The sequence below is a fragment of the Oncorhynchus clarkii genome, chromosome 9, assembly GCF_045791955.1.
Source record: "Oncorhynchus clarkii lewisi isolate Uvic-CL-2024 chromosome 9, UVic_Ocla_1.0, whole genome shotgun sequence".
In the NCBI taxonomy this organism is placed as follows: domain Eukaryota; kingdom Metazoa; phylum Chordata; class Actinopteri; order Salmoniformes; family Salmonidae; genus Oncorhynchus; species Oncorhynchus clarkii.
Genome location: NC_092155.1, coordinates 73,144,232 through 73,171,055, shown reverse-complemented (window position 1 = coordinate 73,171,055; position 26,824 = coordinate 73,144,232). Strand labels below are relative to the sequence as shown.

General features: G+C 45.8%; 1 protein-coding gene across 3 annotated transcripts in view; it reads left to right on the top strand.

The window, feature by feature from the left end:
- The window catches only part of LOC139417399 (copine-8-like), a 214,340-nt gene that overhangs the window by 32,068 nt on the left and 155,448 nt on the right, over nucleotides 1-26,824 (top strand). For all 3 annotated transcript variants that reach the window (XM_071166673.1, XM_071166672.1, XM_071166671.1), the window contains exons 2-3: nucleotides 10,436-10,476; nucleotides 13,014-13,060. In XM_071166673.1, the coding sequence (XP_071022774.1) occupies nucleotides 10,436-10,476; nucleotides 13,014-13,060 (88 nt within the window). The remainder of the gene's footprint in view (nucleotides 1-10,435; nucleotides 10,477-13,013; nucleotides 13,061-26,824) is intronic.

Genomic DNA, 26,824 nt, shown 5'->3' with positions numbered 1-26,824 from the left:
GCTAATACAGGAAGCAGATTGGTTTGTTACAGGCTCCCCCAAGTGCAGATCTATCAGATTGGGAAAGGGGGATACCTAGTCAGTTGCACAACTGAATGCATTCATCCAAAATGTGTCTTCCACATTTAAACCAGAGAGGTGCGGGGGGGCTGCGTTAATTCAGCCCCCCCCCCCCCCCCCCCCCGCCAGCTTGAGGACTCAAACCAGCGACCATCTGATTACTGGCCCAATGTTCTTAACCGCTAGGTTCTGTTTATAATGGGGGGATGTTACAGGTTATGTTATAGTGACAACCACACCCAAACTCAGATTTATCCATCAACTGAGTCTACATCCTAAATCGCACCCTTTTCCCTAGGGCTCTGGTCAAAAGTAGTGCACTCTGTAGGGAATATAGGGTTCTATCTGGGACGCAGACTGAGTCTCACTGATGACAGTGAAAAAATAAGACGGTGAACTTAGTACTGTACGTAGACATGAGTAGGTGATTATTGCCAGGAGATCTGGAGAATAGAAAAACTATGTGAAGGAGTATCTCCGAGCAAAATTACTAGAGCATGACTTGCAGGAGTTTAAAGGCAGTAGCAATTAGTGTTTTTTTGTGGTCGGTTCGGATTTAAAAAAAATATACAGTACCAGTCAAAAGTTTGGACACACCTACTCATTCAAGGGTTTTTCTTTATTTTTACTGTTTTCTTCATTGTAGAATAATAGTGAAAACATTAAAACTATGAAATAACACATATGGAATCATGTAGAACCAAAAAAGTGTTAAACAAATCAAAATATATATTTTTATTTTACATTCTTCAAAGTAGCCACCCTGTGGAATTTCTTTCCTTCTTAATGCGTTTGAGTCAGTCAGTTGTGTTGTAACAAGGTAGGAGTGGTATACAGAAGATAGCCATATTTGGTAAAATACCAAGTCCATATTATGTCAAGAACAGCTCAAATAAGAAAAGAGAAACGACAGTCCATCATTACTTTAACACATAAAGGTCAGTCAATAAAGGAGAATTTCAAGAACTTTGAAAGTTTCTTCAAGTGCAGTCGCGAAAACCTTCAACCAATTTCTAGAGCTTCTTTACCACATCCTCCTCCTCCTCCCTTCTTTACCTAGAGCTTCTTCTTCACCTCCTCCTCCTCCTCCCTTCTTTACCTAGAGCTTCTTTACCACCTCCTCCTCCTCCTCCCTTCTTTTGAATGAATTTTCATCTCGATGCCATTTGTCCTCCTGTGACTTCCATTGGACCAATGAGAGAAGAGATGGACTCTCAGCAGCAGCACATGCAGAGTTGGCCGTACAGATTCTATTTAAAACGGACTCACCAAAATAGACGCTTCCTTTTGGAGGTGCCAATTAGGTTACTGAAAACTCCTGGAGAGCACTGGGGAGAAGAGTGGAAGAGAAGGAGGGACTGGAGAGCACTGTGGAGAAGAAAGGAAGAGAATGAGGGACTGGTGAGAAGAGAGGAAGAGGAGGGACTGGAGAGAAGAGAGGAAGAGGGACTGGAGAGCACTGGGGAGAAGAAAGGAAGAGAATGAGGGACTGGTGAGAAGAGAGGAAGAGAAGGAGGGACTGGAGAGAAGAGAGGAAGAGAAGGAGGGACTGGAGAGCACTGTGGAGAAGAAAGGAAGAGAATGAGGGACTGGTGAGAAGAGAGGAAGAGAAGGAGGGACTGGTGAGAAGAGAGGAAGAGGAGGGACTGGAGAGAAGAGAGGAAGAGGAGGGACTGGAGAGCACTGGGGAGAAGAAAGGAAGATAAGGAGGGACTGGGGAGAAGAGTGGAAGAGAAGGAGGGACTGGAGAGCACTGTGGAGAAGAAAGGAAGAGAAGGAGGGACTGGGGAGAAGAGAGGAAGAGAAGGAGGGACTGGAGAGAAGAGAGGAAGAGGAGGGACTGGAGAGCACTGTGGAGAAGAGAGGAAGAGAAGGAGGGACTGGAGAGAAGAGAGGAAGAGAAGGAGGGACTGGAGAGCACTGTGGAGAAGAGAGGAAGAGAAGGAGGGACTGGAGAGCACTGGGGAGAAGAGAGGAAGATAATGAGGGACTGGGGAGAAGAGAGGAAGAGGAGGGACTGGAGAGAAGAGAGGAAGAGGAGGGACTGAAGAGCACTGGGGAGAAGAAAGGAAGAGAGTGAGGGACTGGTGAGAAGAGAGGAAGAGAAGGAGGGACTGGAGAGAAGAGAGGAAGAGAAGGAGGGACTGGAGAGCACTGTGGAGAAGAAAGGAAGAGAATGAGGGACTGGTGAGAAGAGAGGAAGAGAAGGAGGGACTGGTGAGAAGAGAGGAAGAGGAGGGACTGGAGAGAAGAGAGGAAGAGGAGGGACTGGAGAGCACTGGGGAGAAGAAAGGAAGATAAGGAGGGACTGGGGAGAAGAGTGGAAGAGAAGGAGGGACTGGAGAGCACTGTGGAGAAGAAAGGAAGAGAAGGAGGGACTGGGGAGAAGAGAGGAAGAGAAGGAGGGACTGGAGAGAAGAGAGGAAGAGGAGGGACTGGAGAGCACTGTGGAGAAGAGAGGAAGAGAAGGAGGGACTGGAGAGAAGAGAGGAAGAGAAGGAGGGACTGGAGAGCACTGTGGAGAAGAGAGGAAGAGAAGGAGGGACTGGAGAGCACTGGGGAGAAGAGAGGAAGATAATGAGGGACTGGGGAGAAGAGAGGAAGAGGAGGGACTGGAGAGAAGAGAGGAAGAGGAGGGACTGAAGAGCACTGGGGAGAAGAAAGGAAGAGAGTGAGGGACTGGGGAGAAGAGAGGAAGAGAAGGAGGGACTGGAGAGAACTGGGGAGGAAGAGAAGGAGGGACTAGATAAGCTCAATAACATTAAACCCCAACACCCACCCAGACTGGCTCAATAACATTAAACCCCAACACCCACCCAGACTGGCTCAATAACATTAAACCCCAACACCCACCCAGACTGACTCAATAACATTAACCCCAACACCCACCCAGACTGGCTCAATAACATTAAACCCCAACACCCACCCAGACTGGCTCAATAACATTAAACCCCAACACCCACCCAGACTGGCTCAATAACATTAAACCCCAACACCCACCCAGACTGGCTCAATAACATTAAACCCCAACACCCACCCAGACTGGCTCAATAACATTAAACCCCAACACCCACCCAGACTGGCTCAATAACATTAAACCCCAACACCCACCCAGACTGGCTCAATAACATTAAACCCCAACACCTACCCAGACTGGCTCAATAACATTAAACCCCAACACCCACCCAGACTGGCTCAATAACATTAAACCCCAACACCCACCCAGACTGGCTCAATAACATTAAACCCCAACACCCACCCAGACTGGCTCAATAACATTAAACCCCAACACCCACCCAGACTGACTCAATAACATTAACCCCCATCACCCAGGCTGGCTCAATAACATTAAACCCCAACACCCACCCAGACTGGCTCAATAACATTAAACCCCAACACCCACCCAGACTGGCTCAATAACATTAAACCCCAACACCCACCCAGACTGGCTCAATAACATTAAACCCCAACACCCACCCAGACTGGCTCAATAACATTAAACCCCATCACCCAGGCTGGCTCAATAACATTAAACCCCAACACCCACCCAGACTGGCTCAATAACATTAAACCCCAACACCCACCCAGGCTGGCTCAATAACATTAAACCCCAACACCCACCCAGACTGGCTCAATAACATTAAACCCCAACACCCACCCAGACTGGCTCAATAACATTAAACCCCAACACCCACCCAGACTGGCTCAATAACATTAAACCCCAACACCCACCCAGACTGGCTCAATAACATTAACCCCCATCACCCAGGCTGGCTCAATAACATTAAACCCCAACACCCACCCAGACTGGCTCAATAACATTAAACCCCAACACCCACCCAGACTGGCTCAATAACATTAAACCCCAACACCTACCCAGACTGGCTCAATAACAGTAAACTCCAACACCTACCCAGACTTGAGCAATTTACCTCTCCAATTAGCACAGTGACATGAGGAAATGGAATACTATCTCTGCTCTACGGTTCTGCAAGTTCCATTTAGACAGACAGGGAAAAGGTGACGGACAAGCTAATTGGTTTAGATTAATGGAAGATAAAACAGAACAGAGCCAGGTGGTTGCGACAAGGTGTGTGTGTGTGTGTGTGTGTGTGTGTGTGTGTGTGTGTGTGTGTGTTTGACACAGATGGCTTTGTTTTCTCCAATGATAATTACTATGACAACGTTCTCACTGTAGTCAGGTCAGCTGCAGGGTAACCGCTTAACCTACATTATTAAACAACGGCGCCGACAGAGATGGCCGCCTCGCTTCGCGTTCCTAGGAAACTATGCAGTTTTTTGTTTTTTTACGTGTTATTTCTTACATTAGTACCCCAGGTCATCTTAGGTTTCATCACATACAGTCGAGAAGAACTACTGAATATAAGATCAGCGTCAACTCACCATCAGTACGACCAAGAATACGCTTTTCGCGACGCGGATCCTGTGTTCTGCCTTACAAACAGGACAACGGAGTGGATCCTATGCAGCGACCCAAAAAAACGACTCCGAAAAATAGGGAAACGAGGCGGTCTTCTGGTCAGACTCCGGAGACGGGCACACCGTGCACCATTCCCTAGCATTCTTCTTGCCAATGTCCAGTCTCTTGACAACAAGGTTGATGAAATCCGAGCAAGGGTAGCATTCCAGAGGGACATCAGAGACTGTAACGTTCTTTGCTTCACGGAAACGTGGCTTACTGGAGAGACGCTATCCGAAGCGGTGCAGCCAACAGGTTTCTCCACGCATCGCGCAGACAGGAAAAAACATCTTTCTGGTAAAAAGAGGGGCGGGGGCGTATGCCTTATGACTAACGTGACATGGTGTGATGAAAGAAACATACAGGAACTCAAATCCTTCTGTTCACCTGATTTAGAATTCCTCACAATCAAATGTAGACCGCATTATCTACCAAGAGAATTCTCTTCGATTATAATCACAGCCGTATATATCCCCCCCAAGCAGACACATCGTTGGCTCTGAATGAACTTTATTTGACTCTTTGCAAACTGGAAACCATTTATCCGGAGGCTGCATTCATTGTAGCTGGGGATTTTAACAAGGCTAATCTGAAAACAAGACTCCCCAAATTTTATCAGCATATCGATTGCGCAACCAGGGGTGGAAAGACCTTGGATCATTGTTACTCTAACTTCCGCGACGCATATAAGGCCCTGCCCCGCCCCCCTTTCGGAAAACCTGACCACGACTCCATTCTGTTGATCCCTGCCTACAGACAGAAACTAAAACAAGAGGCTCCCACGCTGAGGTCTGTCCAACGCTGGTCCGACCAAGCTGACTCCACACTCCAAGACTGCTTCCATCACGTGGACTGGGACATGTTCCGTATTGCGTCAGACAACAACATTGACGAATACGCTGATTCGGTGTGCGAGTTCATTAGAACGTGCGTTGAAGATGTCGTTCCCATAGCAACGATTAAAACATTCCCTAACCAGAAACCGTGGATTGATGGCAGCATTCGTGTGAAACTGAAAGCGCGAACCACTGCTTTTAATCAGGGCAAGGTGTCTGGTAACATGACCGAATACAAACAGTGCAGCTATTCCCTCCGCAAGGCTATCAAACAAGCTAAGCGTCAGTACAGAGACAAAGTAGAATCTCAATTCAACGGCTCAGACACAAGAGGCATGTGGCAGGGTCTACAGTCAATCACGGACTACAGGAAGAAATCCAGCCCAGTCACGGACCAGAATGTCCTGCTCCCAGGCAGACTAAATAACTTTTTTGCCCGCTTTGAGGACAATACAGTGCCACTGACACGGCCTGCAACGAAAACTTGCGGTCTCTCCTTCACTGCAGCCGAGGTGAGTAAGACATTTAAACGTGTTAACCCTCGCAAGGCTGCAGGCCCAGACGGCATCCCCAGCCGCGCCCTCAGAGCATGCGCAGACCAGCTGGCCGGTGTGTTTACGGACATATTCAATCAATCCCTATACCAGTCTGCGGTTCCCACATGCTTCAAGAGGGCCACCATTGTTCCTGTTCCCAAGAAAGCTAAGGTAACTGAGCTAAACGACTACCGCCCCGTAGCACTCACTTCCGTCATCATGAAGTGCTTTGAGAGACTAGTCAAGGACCATATCACCTCCACCCTACCTGACACCCTAGACCCACTCCAATTTGCTTACCGCCCAAATAGGTCCACAGACGATGCAATCTCAACCACACTGCACACTGCCCTAACCCATCTGGACAAGAGGAATACCTATGTGAGAATGCTGTTCATTGACTACAGCTCGGCATTCAACACCATAGTACCCTCCAAGCTCGTCATCAAGCTCGAGACCCTGGGTCTCGACCCCACCCTGTGCAACTGGGTACTGGACTTCCTGACGGGCCGCCCCCAGGTGGTGAGGGTAGGCAACAACATCTCCTCCCCGCTGATCCTCAACACTGGGGCCCCACAAGGGTGCGTTCTGAGCCCTCTCCTGTACTCCCTGTTCACCCACGACTGCGTGGCCACGCACGCCTCCAACTCAATCATCAAGTTTGCGGACGACACAACAGTGGTAGGCTTGATTACCAACAACGACGAGACGGCCTACAGGGAGGAGGTGAGGGCTCTCGGAGTGTGGTGCCAGGAAAATAACCTCACACTCAACGTCAACAAAACTAAGGAGATGATTGTGGACTTCAGGAAACAGCAGAGGGAACACCCCCCTATCCACATCGATGGAACAGTAGTGGAGAGGGTAGCAAGTTTTAAGTTCCTCGGCATACACATCACAGACAAACTGAATTGGTCCACTCACACAGACAGCATTGTGAAGAAGGCGCAGCAGCGCCTCTTCAACCTCAGGAGGCTGAAGAAATTCGGCTTGTCACCAAAAGCACTCACAAACTTCTACAGATGCACAATCGAGAGCATCCTGGCGGGCTGTATCACCGCCTGGTACGGCAACTGCTCCGCCCTCAACCGTAAGGCTCTCCAGAGGGTAGTGAGGTCTGCACAACGCATCACCGGGGGCAAACTACCTGCCCTCCAGGACACCTACACCACCCGATGTCACAGGAAGGCCATAAAGATCATCAAGGACATCAACCACCCGAGCCACTGCCTGTTCACCCCGCTATCATCCAGAAGGCGAGGTCAGTACAGGTGCATCAAAGCTGGGACCGAGAGACTGAAAAACAGCTTCTATCTCAAGGCTATCAGACTGTTAAACAGCCACCACTAACATTGAGTGGCTGCTGCCAACACACTGACACTGACTCAACTCCAGCCACTTTAATAATGGGAATTGATGGGAAATGATGTAAATATATCACTAGCCACTTTAAACAATGCTACCTTATATAATGTTACTTACCCTACATTATTCATCTCATATGCATACGTATATACTGTACTCTATATCATCGACTGTATCCTTATGTAATACATGTATCACTAGCCACTTTAACTATGCCACTTTGTTTACATACTCATCTCATATGTATATACTGTACTCGATACCATCTACTGTATCTGCCTATGCTGCTCTGTACCATCGCTCATTCATATATCCTTATGTACATATTCTTTATCCCCTCACACTGTGTACAAGACAGTCGTTTTGGAATTGTTAGTTAGATTACTTGTTGGTTATTACTGCATTGTCGGAACTAGAAGCACAAGCATTTCGCTACACTCGCATTAACATCTGCTAACCATGTGTATGTGACAAATAAAATTTGATTTGATTTGATAGCATCACACACACTCACTCACACACACACACACACACACACACATACACACGCACACATCTTGTCGCAATCAGAGGGTTTCAGAGGGTTTGGTTAGGGTCATGAATGATGACTTGATGCCTGTACTGAATCAGAGGGTCTGGTATGTATTAATTGAACTGCCCCTCAGCCTGTGGGGCCTGTAGGGATGTAGAGCCTGTAGAGATGTAGAGCCTGTAGAGCCTGTAGAGAAGTAGAGCCTGTAGAGCCTGTAGAGATGTAGAGCCTGCAGAGCCTGTAGAGAAGTAGAGCCTGTAGAGATGTAGAGCCTGTAGAGCCTGTAGAGATGTAGAGCCCGTAGAGACGTAGAGAAGTAGAGCCTGTAGAGCATGTAGAGCCTGTAGAGATGTAGAGTCTGCAGAGCCTGTACAAATGTTGAGATGTAGAGATGTAGAGAAGTAGAGCCTGTAGAGCCTGTAGAGATGTAGAGCCTGTAGAGCCTGTAGAGATGTAGAGCCTGTAGAGCCTGTAGAGATGTAGAGCCTGTAGAGCCTGTAGAGATGTAGAGCCTGTAGAGACGTAGAGAAGTAGAGCCTGTAGAGATGTAGAGCCTATAGAGATGTAGAGCCTGTAGAGCCTGTACAGGTGTAGAGAAGTAGAGCCTTTAGAGCCTGTAGAGATGTAGAGATGTAGGGTCTGCAGAGCCTGTACAAATGTTGAGATGTACAGGTGTAGAGAAGTAGAGCCTGTAGAGATATATATATATATATATATGTAGAGCCTGTAGAGATGTAGAGCCTGTAGAGATTTAGAGCCTGTAGAGATGTAGAGCCTGTAGAGATGTAGAGCCTGTACAGATGTAGAGCCTGTACAGATGTAGAGCCTGTTGAGCCTGTAGAGATGTAGAGCCTGTACAGATGTAGAGCCTGTAGAGATGTAGAGCCTGTAGAGATGTAGAGCCTGTAGAGATGTAGAGCCTGTAGAGATGTAGAGCCTGTAGAGATGTAGAGCCTGTAGAGATGTAGAGCCTGTACAGATGTAGAGCCTGTAGAGATGTAGAGCCTGTAGAGATGTAGAGCCTGTACAGATGTAGAGCCTGTACAGGTGTAGAGCCTATAGAGATGTAGAGCCTGTACAGATGTAGAGCCTGTACAGATGTAGAGCCTGTAGAGATGTAGAGCCTGTAGAGATGTAGAGCCTGTACAGATGTACAGCCTGTACAGATGTAGAGCCTGTAGAGATGTAGAGCCTGTTGAGCCTGTAGAGATGTGAGCCTATAGTGCCTGTAGAAATGTAGAGATGGGATGGGCATTGTTGCACTTTGCTGCTTGTGAGTTATTTATTGACCTTTCATATTCTATAACAGGAAATCAACGACAGGTCTGATGCAGTAGAATATATTGGTATTCTAATGAGACAGTGTGTATGTCCCAAATGGCACCCTATTCCCTATCTAGTGCACTACCTTTATACCAGAGCACTATGGACCCTGTTCAAAAGTAGTTCACTAAATAGGGGATAGGGTAGTATTTGGGAATCCACCAGTCTCCGCAATTGGAGAAGTGTTATGTTGACAGAATAAAAAAAAGTTCATCTTCCATAACTAGGGACATCTATTATCAAAAAGTAACAATCACTCCTTGTCTGTATCCTCTCCAGCAGGATGGAAGCTGTTGTGTGAGGGAGGGCTAAAAAAAATACCTTTATTACCATCATTCAAAATGAATATATGTGGACTGGCCATGTTGATGGCTTTAGTTGGACAATAATGACTGTGACTCCTACTGTCGCTATGTGCTGTGGTCTGCTACGGTTGCTCACCCTGCCCGTGGCACAAATGGTGGCACAACACTCTGCAGTGCTGGTTGCCAGCCCCATTATCACAGAGGGGAAAAAACTAGCACCAGCCTACTGCAAACTCAATCACACTCTGCTCTCTGCTTTTTTCCAGAATTGGCTGTTTGCTCGCTAATTGGTGCACAACGTTTTCAATTGGCTCCTCTGCCTCAGTGTCCTCGGTGTCCTGTGAGCTGGCTGGAGATTTACTGTGCAATATAGTACTGTGTGTTGGCAGTGAAAACATAAAGGCGACGGGATATGGTTAGAGAACCATGTTAATAGTGTAACAATATGGAGACATTTTGATGAAGCCGTGTGTATTGTGCTCTAAAGAAAGGAAACTGTAATCTAGGCTATACTTAAACGTAGTTATATGTGTTTTTGAGTTGAGTTGAGTGGGATTATTGTTCAAATAAAAAGTCTATCGGAATAAATATATTTATTTCAGTACATACACGGCCAAAACAGTACACAGTACAAAACATCTTCTATATCTTGATGGTGAAGAGCTTACTTGCGACCTGTTATTTCCTCTTATGACATGTTATTACCTCTTATGACCTCCTCTAGAACTCTTATGACCTCTTTATGAACTATTATGACCTCTTTATGAACTATTATGACCTCTTTATGAACTATTATGACCTCTTTATGAACTATTATGACCTCTTTATGAACTATTATGACCTCCTCTAGAACTCTTATGACCTCTTTATGAACTCTTATGACCTCCTCTAGAACTCTTAGGACCTCTTTATGAACTATTATGACCTCTTTATGAACTCTTATGACCTCACTCTCTGAGCCATAAATATTCAAATCAGACTAATTTCTTCTCTTTCAGGAATCTATTAGACAGAGACACATTCTCCAAATCTGATCCATGTAAGTACTTTACCTTCATAGTTATCATGTCACATTTGTCACAATTATTACTGTATTGTGCTACAATTACAGATGAGTGACTGGCTTAGCCTATACGGCTAGTATGTGTAAAATAATAAAGATTTTTTTATTTTTATACAACACAGCTGTCAAACTCATTCCACGGGTTATCGCTCCTCCCTTGTACTTGATTGACGAATTAAGGTCACTAATTAGTAAGGAACTCCCCACACCTGGTCGTCTAGGGCCTAATTAAAAGGGAAAACCCCAGAACCCTGCAGACACTAGGCCCTCCGTGAATTGAGTTTGACACCCCTGCCCTATACTTTCCTTCACTTGGTCTGGGTTTAACTGTGATTTAGCTGACTCTGCTATTTCAAAGTGTTCCCTCAAGAACACTTGAGTAATATGACAGGTCTTCATCACAGCTAGAGTTATAGAAAGAGACAGTAGCTTTAAGCGATAGTTTGTGATTTTGGCAATGAGGCCCTTTTATCTACTTCCCCAGAGTCAGATGAATTTGTGGATACCATTTGTATGTACTGTATCTTCATCCAGTATGAAGGAAGGTGCTAACTAGCATTAGCACAATTTCTAAGTAGCATTAGCACAGTGACTGGAAGTCTATAGGTGTTCCCGATGACTTTCAATCATTGCAATAACGCTAGTTAGCATTGGCTTGCCAAAATACCTCTATCTTCCTTCATATTGGACTCAGATACATACAAATGGTATCCTTAAGTTAACCTGACTCTGGAGAAGTAGGTCAATCGCATCAGTTCCAAAATCCTGAACTTTCCCTTTTAATGCAATGCAGCTACAGTATGGTTCAAACACAGCCCTGACTGAACACACATGGGCTTCTTTAAGGTAAGCTGCCTCAGAGGAGAGGAGGGGGAGAGGAGGAGAGGAGAGGAGAGGAGTGGAGTGGAGTGGAGGAGAGGGGGAGAGGAGAGGAGAGGAGAGGAGAGGAGAGGAGAGGAGAGGAGAGGAGAGGAGGGGAAAGGAGAGGAGAGGAAGAGGAAGAGGAAGAGGGAGAGGGAGAGGAGAGGAGAGGAGAGGAGAGGAGAGGAGAGGAGAGGAGAGGAGAGGAGAACTACGTTTGAGGCCTCCAGGGGGTGTTTTTGTATAGAGGCCTTAGATGCATCCCAAATTGCAGGGCCTTCTATGAGACCAGGGTAGAATCCCTCCAGTACCCTTCTATGAGACCAGGGTAGAATCCCTCCAGTCCCCTTCTATGAGACCAGGGTAGAATCCCTCCAGTCCCCTTCTATGAGACCAGGGTAGAATCCCTCCAGTACCCTTCTATGAGACCAGGGTAGAATCCCTCCAGTCCCCTTCTATGAGACCAGGGTAGAATCCCTCCAGTCCCCTTCTATGAGACCAGGGTAGAATCCCTCCAGTCCCCTTCTATGAGACCAGGGTAGAATCCCTCCAGTCCCCTTCTATGAGACCAGGGTAGAATCCCTCCAGTCCCCTTCTATGAGACCAGGGTAGAATCCCTCCAGTCCCCTTCTATGAGACCAGGGTAGAATCCCTCCAGTCCCCTTCTATGAGACCAGGGTAGAATCCCTCCAGTCCCCTTCTATGAGACCAGGGTAGAATCCCTCCAGCCCCCTTCTATGAGACCAGGGTAGAATCCCCCCAGTCCCTTTCTATGAGACCAGGGTAGAATCCCTCCAGTCCCCTTCTATGAGACCAGGGTAGAAACCCCCCAGTCCCCTTCTATGAGACCAGGGTAGAAACCCCCCAGTCCCCTTCTATGAGACCAGGGTAGAAACCCCCCAGTCCCCTTCTATGAGACCAGGGTAGAAACCCCCCAGTCCCCTTCTATGAGACCAGGGTAGAAACCCCACAGTCCCCTTCTATGAGACCAAGGTATAATCCCTCACACTCTATCTCCCCCCAGTCCCCTTATTACGAATTCCCCTAAAGATGATAAGGACCTGGGGTTATATCTGACAGGTCACATGCCTTGTCCCAGCATGCACTGAGAAGGCCCTGGGGTGATATCTGACAGGTCACATGCTCTGTCCCTGCATGCACTGCTTCTTCTGCTCTAGCACCGTTTTGAAGTGAGGAAATAAAAGAGGAAGACCTACTGTTTAGAAATCCTATTTCTGATTATGCAATCACTGTTGCACTGTTGGAGGCTTTGTTAATCGTTAGTGTGTAGTCTCTCACTTGGGGAGATTAATTGCTAGATCTGATAATGTGATACTGAGCAGACAGCGGGCATGGCAGTGCATAATGAATATTATTAATGATGAATGTGATGATAGAAAGAGCATTTGTTTTGTTTTATGAAGTGAAGAAATGGTAATTCAAATGTATTTCTAATCTCCCTCCCTCCCTCCCTCCCTCCCTCCCTCCCTCCCTCCCTCCCTCCCTCCCTCCCTCCCTCCCTCCCTCCCTCCCTCCCTCCCTCCCTCTCTCCCTTCCTCTCTCTCTGTCTCTCCCTCCCTATCCCTCTCTCCCTCCCTATCCCTCTCTCTCTCTCTCTCCCCACCTCCCTTCCTCCCTCCTTCCCTACCCAGTGGTGGTGTTGTACACTCAGGGCGTGGAGACCAAACAGTGGAGAGAGGTAAGAAGAACAACTCTCTCTCTCTCTCTCTCTCTCTCTCTCTCTCTCTCGCTCTCTCTCAATCTCTCGCTCTCTCTCTCTCTCGCTCTCGCTCTCTCTCTCTATTTTGCTTTCTCCAACAATCTAGACTCAATCAAACCACTCTCCATTCCTTTCTATAACAATTTAGAGCCTCATGAGTCTAGACTGTAAACTAGTCAACAGAGAGAATGACTGTCTCCCCAGCATCGGTAGCTCAATCAACCTGCATCTCTTTTTCTCTCCATAACAATATAGAATCTAGCTTGTGGAACACTAATTATAATTGTTCTGGAATACTCCGACTCAGCAGCAGCACTGTGTTGTGTTCCAGCCCTGTCTGTCTCCAGGTGAATGCTGTTGCTGCTGACAATCATTGTCTATTGATTGGCTTGTGAATATTCATTGCTTGGCTTAAGGCATGTTTTTGCTCTGACCAATTGGTCATTAGGGCGATTGCTGCACATATCGATAAAGATTAGCGTCAGTGTCAGAATATCTCCAGGTCTGCCAGGAACCTGCCTTTACCCTTAACCCAGGACGTAGTGTCTTCATTGGGGCCCGAAGTTCAGTGAGTTCAGATAGATGTCTTTATAGGTAGTTATACCACTCTATTCTGCTCTATACCGCTCTATAAATCAAATCAAATGTATTTATATAGCCCTTCGTACATCAGCTGATATCTCAAAGTGCTGTACAGAAACCCAGCCTAAAACCCCAAACAGCAAGCAATGCAGGTGTAGAAGCACGGTGGCTAGGAAAAACTCCTTAGAAAGGCCAAAACCTAGGAAGAAACCTAGAGAGGAACCAGGCTTTGAGGGGTGGCCAGTCCTCTTCTGGCTGTGCTAGGTGGAGATTATAACAGAACATGGCCAAGATCTTCAAATGTTCATAAATGACCAGCATGGTCAAATAATAGGTCTGGGACAGGTAGCACGTTGAACAGGTCAGCATTCCATAGCCGCAGGCAGCAGCACGGCCAGGTGGACTGGGGACAGTAAGGAGTCATCATAGTCCTGAGGCATGGTCCTAGGGCTCAGGTCCTTCGAGAGAGAGAAAGAAAGAGAGAATTAGAGAGAGCATACTTAAATTCACACAGGACACCGGATAAGACAGGAGAAGTACTCCAGAAATAACAAACTGACCCTAGCCCCCCGACACATAAACTACTGCAGTATAAATACTGGAGGCTGAGACAGGAGGGGTCAGGAGACACTGTGGCCCCATCTGATGATACCCCTGGACAGGGCCAAACAGGAAGGATATAACCCCACCCACTTTGCCAAAGCACAGCCCCCACACCACTAGAGGGATATCTTCAACCACCAACTTACCATCCTGAGACAAGGCCGAGTATAGCCCACAAAGATCTCCGCCACGGCACAACCCAAGGGGTGGCGCCTACCCAGACAGGAAGATCACATCAGTTAGTCAACCCACTCAAGTGGCTCACCCCTCCTAGGGACGGCATGAAAGAGCACCAGTAAGCCAGTGACTCAGCCCTGTAATAGGGTTAGAGGCAGAGAATCCCAGTGGAAAGAGGGGAACCGACCAGGCAGAGACAGCAAGGGCGGTTCGTTGCTCCAGAGCCTTTCCGTTCACCTTCACACTACTGGGCCAGACTACACTCAATCATATGACCCACTGAAGAGATGAGTCTTCAGTAAAGACTTAAAGTTTGAGACCGAGTTTGGTCTCTCACATGGGTAGGCAGACCATTCAATAAAAATTGAGCTCTATAGGAGAAAGCTCTGCCTCCAGCTGTTTGCTTAGAAATTCTAGGGACAATTAGGAGGCCTGCGTCTTGTGACCGTAGCGTACGTGTAGGTATGTACGGCAGGACCAAATCAGAGAGATCGGTAGGAGCAAGCCCATGTAACGCTTTGTAGGTTAGCAGTAAAACCTTGAAATCAGCCCTTGCCTTGACAGGAAGCCAGTGTAGGGAGGCTAGCACTGGAGAAATATGATCAAATTTTTTGGTTCTAGTCAGGATTCTAGCAGCCGTATTTAGCACTAACTGAAGTTTATTTAGTGCTTTATCCGGGTAGCCGGAAAGTAGAGCATTGCAGTAGTCTAACCTAGAAGTAACAAAAGCATGGATTCATTTTTTGGACAGAAAGTTTCTGATTTTTGCAATGTTACGTAGATGGAAAAAAGCTGTCCTTGAAACAGTCTTGATATGTTCGTCAAAAGAGAGATCAGGGTCCAGAGTAACGCCGAGGTCCTTCACAGTGTTATTTGAGACGACTGTACAACCATCAAGATGAATTGTCAGATTCAACAGAAGATCTCTTTGTTTCTTGGGACCTAGAACAAGCATCTCTGTTTTGTCCAGGTTTAAAAGAAGAACGTTTGCAGCCATCCACTTCCTTATGTCTGAAACACAGGCTTCTAGCGAGGGCAATTTTGGGGCTTCACCATGATTCATTGAAATGTACAGCTGTGTGTCATCCGCATAGCAGTGAAAGTTAGCATTATGTTTTCGAATGACATCCCCAAGAGGTAAAATACAGTGCCTTGCGAAAGTATTCGACCCCCTTGAACTTTGCGACCTTTTGCCACATTTCAGGCTTCAAACATAAAGATATAAAACTGTATTTTTTTGTGAAGAATCAACAACAAGTGGGACACAATCATGAAGTGGAACGACATTTATTGGATATTTCAAACGTTTTTAACAAATCAAAAACTGAAAAATTGGGCATGAAGTTCATGAATTTATTACTGCTGAAGTGAAAGCCATCCTCTCTTGGGGAATGCTGCTTTTTAGTTAGCAGTATCAAAAAGACATTTCGGATTGTTCTTATTTTCTTCAATTAAGTTGGAAAAATAGGATGATCGAGCAGCAGTAAGGGCTCTTCCATACTGCACGGGACTGTCTTTCCAAGCTAGTCGGACCACTTCCAGTTTGGTGTGGCGCCATTTCCGTTCCAATTTTCTGGAAGCTTGCTTCAGACCTCGGGTATTTTCTGTATACCAGGGAGCTAGTTTCTTATGAGAAATGTTTTTAGTTTTTAGGGGTGCAACTGCATTTAGGGTATTGCGCAAGGTTAAATTGAGTTCCTCGGTTAGGTGGTTAACTGATTTTTGTCCTCTGACGTCCTTGGGAGGCAGAAGGAGTCTGGAAGGCTATCAAGGAATCTTTGTGTTGTCTGTGAATTTATAGCACAACTTTTGATGCTCCTTGGTTGGGGTCTGAGCAGATTATTTGTTGCAAATGCAAACGTAATAAAATGGTGGTCCGATAGTCCAGGATTATGAGGAAAAACATTAAGATCCACAACATTTATTCCATGGGACAAAACTAGGTCCAGAGTATGACTGTGACAGTGAGTAGGTCCAGAGACATGTTGGACAAAACCCTCTGAGTCGATGATGGCTCCGAAAGCCTTTTGGAGTGGGAATGTGAATATTAAAGTCACCAAAAATTAGAATATTATCTGCTATGACTACAAGGTCCGATAGGAATTCAGGGAACTCAACAGTAGCTATAAAAAGTGATTGAGTAGGCTGCATTAGATTTCATGACTAGAAACTCAAAAGATGAAAACGTCATTTTATTTTTTGTAAATTGAAATTTGCTGTCGTAAATGTTAGCAACACCTCCGCCTTTGCGGGATGCACAGGGGATATGGTCACTAGTGTAACCAGGAGGTGAGTTCTCATTTAACACAGTAAATTCATCAGGCTTAAGCCATGTTTCAGTCAGGCCAATCACATCAAGATTATGATCAGTGATTAGTTCATTGACTATAATTGCCTTTGAAGTAAGGGATCTAACATTAAGTAGCCCTATTTTAAGATGTGAGGTATCATGATCTCTTTCAATAATGGCAGGAATGGAGGAGGTCTTTATCCTAGTGAGATTGCTAAGGCGAACACCGCCATGTTTAGTTTTGCCCAACCTAGGTCGAGGCACAGACACGGTCTCAATGGTGATAGCTGAGCTGACTACACTGACTGTGCTAGTGGCAGACTCCACTATGCTGGCAGGCTGGCTAACAGCCTGCTGCCTGGCCTGCACCCTATTTCATTGTGGAGCTTTGAGCAGTTAGAGCCCTGTCTATGTTGGTAGATAAGATGAGAGCACCCCTCCAGCTAGGATGGAGTCCGTCACTCCTCAGCAGGCCAGGCTTGGTCCTGTTTGTGGGTGAGTCCCAGAAAGAGGGACAATTATCTACAAGTTCTATCTTTTGGGAGGGGCAGAAAACAGTTTTCAACCAGCGATTGAGTTGTGAGACTGCTGTAGAGCTCATCACTCCCCCTAACTGGGAGGGGGCCAGAGACAATTACTTGATGCCAACACATCTTTCTAGCTGATTTACACGCTGAAGCTATGTTGCACTTGGTGACCTCTGACTGTTTCATCCTAACATCGTTGGTGGCGACGTGGATAACAATATCTCTATACTCTCTACACTCGCCAGTTTTAGCTTTAGCCAGCACCATCTTCAGATTAGCCTTAACGTTGGTACCCCTGCCCCCTGGTAAACAGTGTATGATCGCTGGATGATTCGTTTTAAGTCTAATACTGCGGGTAATGGAGTCGCCAATGACTAGGGTTTTCAATTTGTCAGGGCTAATGGTGGGAAGCTTCGGCGTCTCAGACACCGTAACGGGAGGAGTAGAGACCAGAGAAGACTCGGCCTCTGACTCCGACTCGCTGCTTAATGGGGAAAACCGGTTGAAAGTTCCTGTCGGCTGAATGAGCGACACCGGTTGAGCATTCCTACAGCATTTCCCTCCAGAAACCATGAGAAAGTTGTCCGGCTGCGGGGACTGTGCCAGGGGATTTATACTACTATCTGTACTTACTGGTGGCACAGACGCTGTTTCATCCTTTCCTACACTGAAATTACCCATGCCTAACGATTGCGTCTGAAGCTGGGCTTGTAGCACAGCTATCCTCGCCGTAAGGCGATCGTTCTTCTGTATATTATGAGCACAGCGACTACAATTAGAAGGCATCATATCAATGTTACTATTTAGCTTTGGTTGTTGGAGGTCCTGACGAACCACGTCCAGATAAAGCGTCCGGAGTGAAAAAGTTGAATGAAAAAAAGTTGAGTGAGGGAAAAACCAAAAATATAAACGGTAATTAAAAAATAAAAACCGTAGAGTTGTCAGGTAGCAAAGTAAGGTCAGCAACAAAACGCACAGCAACACGTAAACAAGTCTGCAAGTTGTGACCGGAAATTACCGCTCTGTACCGCTCTGTACCGCTCTATACTGCTCTATTCTGCTCTATACCGCTCTATTCTGCTCTATACTGCTCTATTCTGCTCTATACTGCTCTATTCTGCTCTATACTGCTCTATACTGCTCTATTCTGCTCTATACTGCTCTATTCTGCTCTATACTGCTCTATTCTACTCTATACTGCTCTATTCTGCTCTATTCTGCTCTATACCACTCTATACCGCTCTATACCCCTCTATTCTGCTCTATACCCCTCTATTCTGCTCTATACCGCTCTATACTGCTCTATTCTGCTCTATACCGCTCTATTCTGCTCTATACCGATCTATACTGCTCTATACTGCTCTATACCGCTCTATACCACTCTATACCCCTCTATACCACTCTATACCACTCTATACCACTCTATACCACTCTATACCACTCTATTCTGCTCTATACCACTCTATACCACTCTATACCACTCTATACCACTCTATTCTGCTCTATACTGCTCTATACCCCTCTATACCACTCTATACCGCTCCTGCTGAACGTGCCCCTGGGTTAAAATACTATGACTCTTTCTTTATAAAAAGACTTTAGCTGTTGGCCTCCCGAGTGGCTCAACTGTCTAAGGCAGGAGTCACTACAGACTCGGGTTCGTCCCAGGCTGTGTCTTAGCCGACCGCGACCAGGAGACCCATGAGGCGGCGCACAATTGGCCCAGCATCGTCCGGGTTAGGGGAAAGTTTAGCAGGCTGGGATTTCCTTGTCCCATCACACTCTAGCGACTCCTTGTGGCGGGCCGGGCGCGTGCACTCTGACTTCGAACGGCAGTTGTGTTGCTGGCTTCTGGGTGAAGAGAGCAGTGTGTCAAGAAGCAGTGCGGCTTGGGAAGGTCGCGTTTTGGAGGATCAATGGCTCTCGACCGTCGCCTCTCCCGAGTCCGTACGGGAGTTGCAGAGGTGGGACAAGACTGTAACTACCAATTGAAAATCACAAAAACAGGGGTTAAAATGTTTTACTTTAGCAGAGCTTGCCTGCCAGGTGCAATGGAACCAATTAATTGATGTGCATTTGGCACGTAGATTCCAAAAAGTTACAGCAATGCCCAAACTCCTCCTCTCACTGTGTATGGCTGTGAACTTCCTCTCCCTCTCCTCCTCTCACTGTGTATGGCTGTGAACTTCCTCTCCCTCTCCTCCTCTCACTGTGTATGGCTGTGAAGCTTCCTCTCCCTCTCCTCCTCTCACTGTGTATGGCTGTGAACTTCCTCTCCCTCTCCTCCTCTCACTGTGTATGGCTGTTGAGCTTCCTCTCCCTCTCTTCCTTTCTCCTCTCTCTTCTTCTCTCTGTTCCTCTTTCTTCTCTCTATTCCTCTCTCTTCTTCTCTCTGTTCCTCTTTCTTCTTCTCTCTGTTCCTCTTTCTTCTTCTCTCTGTTCATCTGTCTTTTTCTCTTGTTCCTCTCTCTTCATCTCTCTGTTCCTCTTTCTTCTTCTCTCTGTTCCTCTCTCTTCTTCTCTCTGCTCCTCTCTCTTCTTCTCTTGTTCCTCTCTCTTCTTCTCTTTGTTCCTCTCTCTTCTTCTCTCTGTTCCTCTTTCTTCTTCTCTCTGTTCCTCTTTCTTCTTCTCTCTGTTCCTCTCTCTTTTTCTCTTGTTCATCTCTCTTATTCTCTCTGTTCCTCTCTCTTCTTCTCTCTGTGCCTCTCTCTTCTTCTCTTTGTTCCTCTCTCTTCTCTCTGTTGTTATCAGGTTACATGCCACCCGCTAACAGATAACAAGCTCAGGGTGCAGTGGGCGCTAAATCTCTATTTTTAAAGAGATATGGGGTCTGTTATTTGGCTCAGGGCAGATTGGCTTTGTGAGCCAGAGTCAAGCTGTGTACAGTTGATAAAGCTAAGCGTTGGTGTCAGCCCCTCTCTCATCAAATGTGTTTTTGTCCTCCTTGTGTTGAGTTAGTAGATACGGTCTGAGCTCTCCTCTGTCTCACCCTGCCACAGACCGCCTGTAATCACAGTACTCTTCTTTCTGTGGGTGGAACTCTTCCTATCTATCCACTGTCTCTTATAGCCCTAGTACTGTAGGAGGGATTCTGCTATCTATCTACTCTGTGGGAGGATGAACTTTTTTATTTGTTTTATTAGAATAGACAAAGGTTAGACTACATGAGAAGGGGAGCCAGATGAGACTTGTTGGAGACAGACAATTAACTTTTCTATCTATCTACTCTATAAGAGGAGGAACTGTCTTCTATCTACCCTGTAGGAGGGAGGAAATGGCCTCTATCTACTCTGTACGAGGGGGATAAATGTCCTCTATCTACTCTATAGGAGGGAGGAACTGTCCTCTATTTACTCTGTAGGAGGGGGAGAACTGTCCTCTATTTACTCTGTAGGAGGGGGAACTGTCCTCTATTTACTCTGTAGGAGGGGGAACTGTCCTCTATTTACTTTGTAGGAGGGGGAACTGTCCTCTATTTACTCTGTAGGAGGGGGAACTGTCCTCTATTTACTCTGTAGGAGGGGGAACTGTCCTCTATTTACTTTGTAGGAGGGGGAACTGTCCTCTATTTACTCTGTAGGAGGTAGGAACTGTCCTCTATTTACTCTGTAGGAGGGGGAACTGTCCTCTATTTACTCTGTAGGAGGGGGAACTGTCCTCTATTTACTCTGTAGGAGGGGGAACTGTCCTCTATTTACTTTGTAGGGGGGGGGGAACTGTCCTCTATCTACTCTGTAGGAGGGAGGAACTGTCCTCTATCTACTCTGTAGGAGGAAGAACTGTCCTCTATCAACTCTGAAGGATGGGGGGAACTGTCCTCTATCAACTCTGAAGGAGGGGGAACTGTCCTCTATCAACTCTGAAGGAGGGAGGGAACTGTCCTCTATCAACTCTGAAGGAGGGGGGAACTGTCCTCTATCTACTCCAAATGAGGGGGGAACTGGCCTCTATCTATTCTGAGGAGGCCCTGTCATATCTACTTTGGGAGGCCCTGTCATATAAAATGAAATCAAATCAAATGTATTTATATAGCCCTTCGTACATCAGCTGATATCTCAAAGTGCTGTACAGAAACCCAGCCTAAAACCCCAAACAGCAAGCAATGCAGGTGTAGAAGCACGGTGGCTAGGAAAAACTCCCTAGAAAGGCCAAAACCTAGGAAGAAACCTAGAGAGGAACCAGGCTATGAGAGGTGGCCAGTCTTCTTCTGGCTGTGCCGGGTGGAGATTATAATAGAACATGGCCAAGATGTTCAAATGTTCATAAATGACCAGCATGGTCAAATAATAATAATCACAGGCAGAACAGTTGAAACTGGAGCAGCAGCACGGCCAGGTGGACTGGGGACAGCAAGGAGTCATCATGCCAGGTAGTCCTGAGGCATGGTCCTAGGGCTCAGGTCCTCCGAGAGAGAGAAAGAAAGAGAGAAAGAGAGAATTAGAGAGAGCATACGTAAATTCACACAGGACACCGGATAAGACAGGAGAAATACTCCAGATATAACAAACTGACCCTAGCCCCCCGACACATGAACTACTGCAGTATAAATACTGGAGGCTGAGACAGGAGGGGTCAGGACCTGTCATATCTACTGTGAGGGAGGACCTGTCATATCTACTGTGGGAGGACCTGTCATATCTACTGTGGGAGGACCTTTCATATCTACTGTGGGAGGACCTGTCATATCTACTGTGGGAGGACCTGTCATATCTACTGTGGGAGGACCTTTCATATCTACTGTGGGAGGACCTGTCATATCTACTGTGGGAGGACCTGTCATATCTACTGTGAGGAAGCCCTGTTATATCTACTGTGAGGAAGCCCTGTTATATCTACTGTGGGAGGACCTGTCATATCTACTGCGGGAGGACCTGTCATATCTACTGTGGGAGGACCTTTTCATATCTACTGTGGGAGGACCTGTCATATCTACTGTGAGGAAGTCCTGTCATATCTACTGTGGGAGGACCTGACATATCTACTGTGGGAGGACCTGTCATATCTACTGTGGGAGGACCTGTCATATCTACTGTGGGAGGACCTGTCATATCGACTGTGGGAGGACCTGTCATATCGACTGTGGGAGGACCTGTCATATAGTACCTCCATACTACTGCTCCATATAGTACCTGCATACTACTGCTCCATATAGTACCTCCATACTACTGCTCCATACAGTACCTCCATACTACTGCTCCATATAGTACCTCCATACTACTGCTCCATATAGTACCTCCATACTACTGCTCCATATAGTACCTCCATACTACTGCTCCATATAGTACCTCCATACTACTGCTCCATATAGTACCTCCATACTACTGCTCCATACAGTACCTCCATACTACTGCTCCATATAGTACCTCCATACTACTGCTCCATATAGTACCTCCATACTACTGCTCCATATAGTACCTCTGTACTACTGCTCCATACTACTGCTCCATATAGTACCTGCATACTACTGCTCCATATAGTACCTCCATACTACTGCTCCATATAGTACCTCCATACTACTGCTCCATATAGTACCTGCATAGTAATTACCTTGAAGGATGAGCAGTGCAATATGTGGACTTCGTTGTTGTTAGTTCTGTGATGAATACCTACAGTATTCTTTTAAAAGGTAGTTGTGATTGCAGTAAGTTGTCTTTCAGGGTTCATGCCAGACCGGGGCTCTTCTGATTCATTTTAGGATTCTCCATTTGTTATGCAATAGGTTGGGCTATGTCGCTCAATCAATCACCTCATGTTGTACTGAGATTAGATTACTTTACAATCCCCAAGATGGATCTGCACAATTATTGCTTTAATATATAATGTATGGGTTGTAATGTTTGTAATGTATAATTACCCCATTAACTATTCCATAGCATTCAGCTGAGCTGACAGATATATTGATGTAGTTAGTGGCTTAATAAGTGGATTTCCTGGTACAGACTCCCGGTTGTTTCCTGTAGTTCAGACTCCCAGGTCTATTGGTCCATGCTTTACATAAATCACATGAATCTTATATTATCTCCACATCTCCTCTCCACAATGTATTCTAGTTAAGGGTAGAGAGAAGGCTGAAGAGTAGGCTGAATTCGAGATAAATCACATTACACGTTCCTGTTGTTCCTAACTGGATTCTCCCACATCTCCACATCTTCTCCTCACAATGTATTCTACTTAAGATTAGAGGGAAGGAAGCGGAGGTTGTGCACAGTCAGAGCCCTGTATCCGACATCTCACTCTATAATATATTGTTGTTAAGCTTACAGAGAAGGCTGTGAGGAGGATTTAACCAGCATCTCCTCCCCACAATGTATTCCAGTTAAAGGGACAATCTGTGATTGGTACATCACCCTTCTGCAGAGCCATCTCTGAACTGTTTACCAAAACAAATGGCTGGGTGTGAATGCTTTGTTGATTTTGGAATCCCAGATTGCCCCTTTACGGATAGCGGGGCAGAGTCTGAACGACATCTCTCCCCACAATGTACAGTGCATTCAGAAAGTATTCATACCCCTTGGACTCACTGTATAATAACAATGTGTTGTAAGTTAGAGGGGTAAAGTCATCTCTCCCACAACGTCTTCTATTCTTAAAGGGAGAAAGCTGAGGCCCCACCCCACAATGTATTCTAGTTCAGGTTCCCGAGTGACAAGGTACTGCATCTCAGTGCTAGAGGCATCACTACAGACCCTGGTTAGATTCCAGACTGTATCACAACCGGCCGTGATTGGGAGTCACATAGGGCGGCGCACAATTGTCCCAGCATCGTCCGGGTTAGTGTTTAGCCGGGGTAGGCCGCCATTGTAAATAAGAATTTGTTCTTAACTGACTTGCCAAGTTAAATGAAGGTTAAATGAATAAATAAAAGGTTAGAGAGGTGCCAATGAAGGTTAAATGAATAAATAAAAGGTTAGAGAGGTGCCGCAGAAAGGTGCAGCAGAGAGGTGCAGCAGAGAGGTGCAGCAGAGAGGGGAATCAGAGAGGTGAAGCAGAGAGGTGCAGCAGAGAGGTGCAGCAGAAAGGTGCAGCAGAGAGGGGAGGCAGAGAGGTGCAGCAGAGAGGTGCAGCAGAGAGGGGAGGCAGAGAGGTGCAGCAGAAAGGTGCAGCAGAGAGGTGCAGCAGAAAGGTGCAGCAGAAAGATGCAGCAGAGAGGTGCAGAAGACCTAAGATCTGAGAGCCCACAGCAGGGTTTATGAGCTTCCCTATAACAGACTGCAGTACTACATACTATATGAGCTTCCCTATAACAGACTGCAGTACTACATACTATATGAGCTTCCCTATAACAGACTGCAGTACTACATACTATATGAGCTTCCCTATAACAGACTGCAGTACTACATACTATATGAGCTTCCCTATAACAGACTGCAGTACTACATACTATATGAGCTTCCCTATAACAGACTGCAATACTACACAGAGGTGGGACCAAGTCATTGTTTTACAAGTCACAAGTAAGTCTCAAGTCTTAGCACTCAAGTCCCAAGTCAAGTCAGGCAAGTCCGAATCAATGGTACTACCAAATGTAGTACCATTTCATATTTTTAACAAGAGTAATAGTTAGTATATTACATTTACGCAAACCATGAATGCTTTTAAAAATATCTATAAGTAATAGTTAGTATATTACATTTACGCAAACCATGAATGCTTTTAAAAATATCTATATACAGTGCCTTGCGAAAGTATTCGGCCCCCTTGAACTTTGCAACCTTTTGCCACATTTCAGGCTTCAAACATAAAGATATAAAACTGTATTTTTTTGTGAAGAATCAACAACAAGTGGGACACAATCATGAAGTGGAACGACATTTATTGGATATTTCAAACTTTTTTAACAAATCAAAAACTGAAAAATTGGGCGTGTAAAATTATTCAGCCCCTTTACTTTCAGTGCAGCAAACTCTCTCCAGAAGTTCAGTGAGGATCTCTGAATGATCCAATGTTGACCTAAATGACTAATGATGATAAATACAATCCACCTGTGTGTAATCAAGTCTCCGTATAAATGCACCTGCACTGTGATAGTCTCAGAGGTCCGTCAAAAGCGCAGAGAGCATCATGAAGAACAAGGAACATTCCAGGCAGGTCCGAGATACTGTTGTGAAGAAGTTTAAAGCCGGATTTGGATACAAACAGATTTCCCAAGCTTTAAACATCCCAAGGAGCACTGTGCAAGCGATAATATTGAAATGGAAGGAGTATCAGACCACTGCAAATCTACCAAGACCTGGCCGTCCCTCTAAACTTTCAGCTCATACAAGGAGAAGACTGATCAGAGATGAAGCCAAGAGGCCCATGATCACTCTGGATGAACTGCAGATATCTACAGCTGAGGTGGGAGACTCTGTCCATAGGACAACAATCAGTCGTATATTGCACAAATCTGGCCTTTATGGAAGAGTGGCAAGAAGAAAGCCATTTCTTAAAGATATCCATAAAAAGTGTTGTTTAAAGTTTGCCACAAGCCACCTGGGAGACACACCAAACATGTGGAAGAAGGTGCTCTGGTCAGATGAAACCAAAATTGAACTTTTTGTCAACAATGCAAAACGTTATGTTTGGCGTAAAAGCAACACAGCTGAACACACCATCCCCACTGTCAAACATGGTGGTGGCAGCATCATGGTTTGGGCCTGCTTTTCTTCAGCAGGGACAGGGAAGATGGTTAAAATTGATGGGAAGATGGATGGAGCCAAATACAGGACCATTCTGGAAGAAAACCTGATGGAGTCTGCAAAAGACCTGAGACTGGGACGGAGATTTGTCTTCCAACAAGACAATGATCCAAAACATAAAGCAAAATCTACAATGGAATGGTTCAAAAATAAACATATCCAGGTGTTAGAATGGCCAAGTCAAAGTCCAGACCTGAATCCAATCGAGAATCTGTGGAAAGAACTGAAAACTGCTGTTCACAAATGCTCTCCATCCAACCTCACTGAGCTCGAGCTGTTTTGCAAGGAGGAATGGGAAAAAAATGTCAGTCTCTCGATGTGCAAAACTGATAGACATACCCCAAGCGACTTACAGCTGTAATCGCAGCAAAAGGTGGCGCTACAAAGTATTAACTTAAGGGGGCTGAATAATTTTGCACGCCCAATTTTTCAGTTTTTGATTTGTTAAAAAAGTTTGAAATATCCAATAAATGTCGTTCCACTTCATGATTGTGTCCCACTTGTTGTTGATTCTTCACAAAAAAATACAGTTTTATATCTTTATGTTTGAAGCCTGAAATATGGCAAAAGGTCGCAAAGTTCAAGGGGACCGAATACTTTCGCAAGGCACTGTATTTATTACTTCCAAATAAACGTTATTTTTCCATGGAAATACATGGATAGCCATGAGAAAGATCCCCCCCCCCCCACAATCGCCCAACCTTAACACACACACACTCTCTCTCTCTCTCTCTCTCTCTCTCTCTCTGTGGTTACAGTAGGCTAAGTAGGCAATGTTCATGTACCCGCACTGACTGACTGTGTGGAGGCTCATTGATTTAACGTTACGTTAGCCTACATGCTACACCAGTAAAGTAATAAATTATATAGCTGTCGGCTATATCAG